The sequence below is a fragment of the Penaeus monodon genome, chromosome 27 (assembly GCF_015228065.2).
Source record: "Penaeus monodon isolate SGIC_2016 chromosome 27, NSTDA_Pmon_1, whole genome shotgun sequence".
In the NCBI taxonomy this organism is placed as follows: Eukaryota; Metazoa; Arthropoda; class Malacostraca; order Decapoda; family Penaeidae; genus Penaeus; species Penaeus monodon.
The window spans coordinates 26,683,346-26,684,786 of NC_051412.1; the positions used below are offsets into that span (position 1 = coordinate 26,683,346).

The window sequence follows — 1,441 nt, forward strand, 5'->3', positions numbered from 1 at the left end:
CTGAACATGAATATGGTGATGGCTACGATGCAGACCAACTCCAACAGCAACAGCGCAGGACGTCGGAGCCTGCCAGTCGTCCTCCAGGGGTTCCTTCAGCGTCGTCGGAGATCCCTGCAGGAGCCCCAGTGTCCTTGCGACCTCCCGTGGACACAGCCTCGCGCCTTGCAAAGGTCCTCGTGTCATGACCTCTTAACATGTTCATTGAGGCTCGCTGGAAGGCACGAAAGACTCGAAGAAGGAGCTGGAGTGTCGCCTTTGGGACGCTTCTCATCGCGGTTCGTTGGGCTTTACTCTAGAAGGTTTCTCAAGCTCTTAAATCATGAGGCCGAGAGCTCTAGTGGGAGGAGCTGCTTGAATTATATTCCAGAATGCATCTTAGCGAGTTTATAGATCATTATTTGGGTTTATTTGATAGAATATTCTCATAAGGACGTGTAGTTCATCTCACTCGGCCACTGGGTCAATATATAGCCCGTGCTTCGGTAAGTGCAAGGTAAATCGTACTTTCTGCCACCATCCATAAAGTCGAAATTGCAGAAACACGAAGACTGAAGCGTAAAAACGCTGAATCACGTCTTCACTAGAATGAGTTGAACACAGTCTGAGAAATGTTGCTGTGGCGTGAGGTGCGAGAGAGAACAGGCAGTGTCGTCTGTGGCTTTTCGAACATGGTTTAGGGACCTCGAGTGGTACTTGTCTTCACAATACGAGAAAAGGAGATTATCGCCAGAGCTTCCCACCATAAGGACATATCAGGAGAAGTCTTATTGTAAGTTATGCTGTCCAAAGCACCTTCGGGGAACCACCAATAGGAAAATTCCTTTTCCAAAGAATTAAGTTTACGGAAAAATTAATAACACATCATCTTCCTCTCTGTTCTCATCATGTCCTTGGATCTCCACGGCGCTCTCGTTCCTGCGACCGACGCCCTCGCCCCGTCCTCCATCCTGAGCGGGGACTTCGGCGCCCTGGAAGCTGTAAGTGGACTTCCTCCTTCATTACAGCACAGAGGGTCGCTTGCAAGCATGCAAGGAGAAGAAACGAGAAGATGGTTGCAAGGGCAAGGCACTGAGGCGGAAGAGGAGTACGAGAGAAGGAGGAGAGGAAGGGCAGAAGACAGAAGGAGAAGAAGGACGAAGGAAGAAGGAAACAAGAGAAGGAAAAGGACAATGGAAGAAGGGGACGAGAGAAGGAGAAGAGGTAGGACGAAGGAAGAGTCGAACGAGAGAAGGGGAAGCAGAGGGAGAGAGGAAGAACCGAACGAGAGAAGAAGAGGAAGAACGAAGAAAGAGCAGAACGAGAGAAGAATTGGGACGAAGGAAGAGGGAAGTCTGGAAGGGAGGTCGAGCAAGTGCGCATCCCCAGGCTCTGGTGTCAACGTCCTGGCTGTCATGAGCTCCATCATCCTCACGGTCGAGCTCATCATCAACATCGTCGT

General features: G+C 50.3%; 2 protein-coding genes across 2 annotated transcripts in view; both read left to right on the top strand.

Moving 5' to 3' along the window:
- LOC119590376 (putative protein DDB_G0292252) overlaps positions 1 to 1,120 on the top strand; it is a gene marked incomplete at its 5' end in the record, with an annotated part of 1,500 nt that extends 380 nt beyond the window's left edge. Inside the window, 1 exon segment of the mRNA XM_037939046.1 lies at positions 1 to 1,120. Within this exon segment, the coding sequence (XP_037794974.1) occupies positions 1 to 393 (393 nt within the window).
- Positions 1,121 to 1,250: 130 nt separating this feature from the next.
- LOC119590379 (putative uncharacterized protein DDB_G0286901) overlaps positions 1,251 to 1,441 on the top strand; it is a gene marked incomplete in the record, with an annotated part of 727 nt that continues 536 nt past the window's right edge. The window contains 1 exon segment of the mRNA XM_037939049.1: positions 1,251 to 1,441. Within this exon segment, the coding sequence (XP_037794977.1) occupies positions 1,395 to 1,441 (47 nt within the window).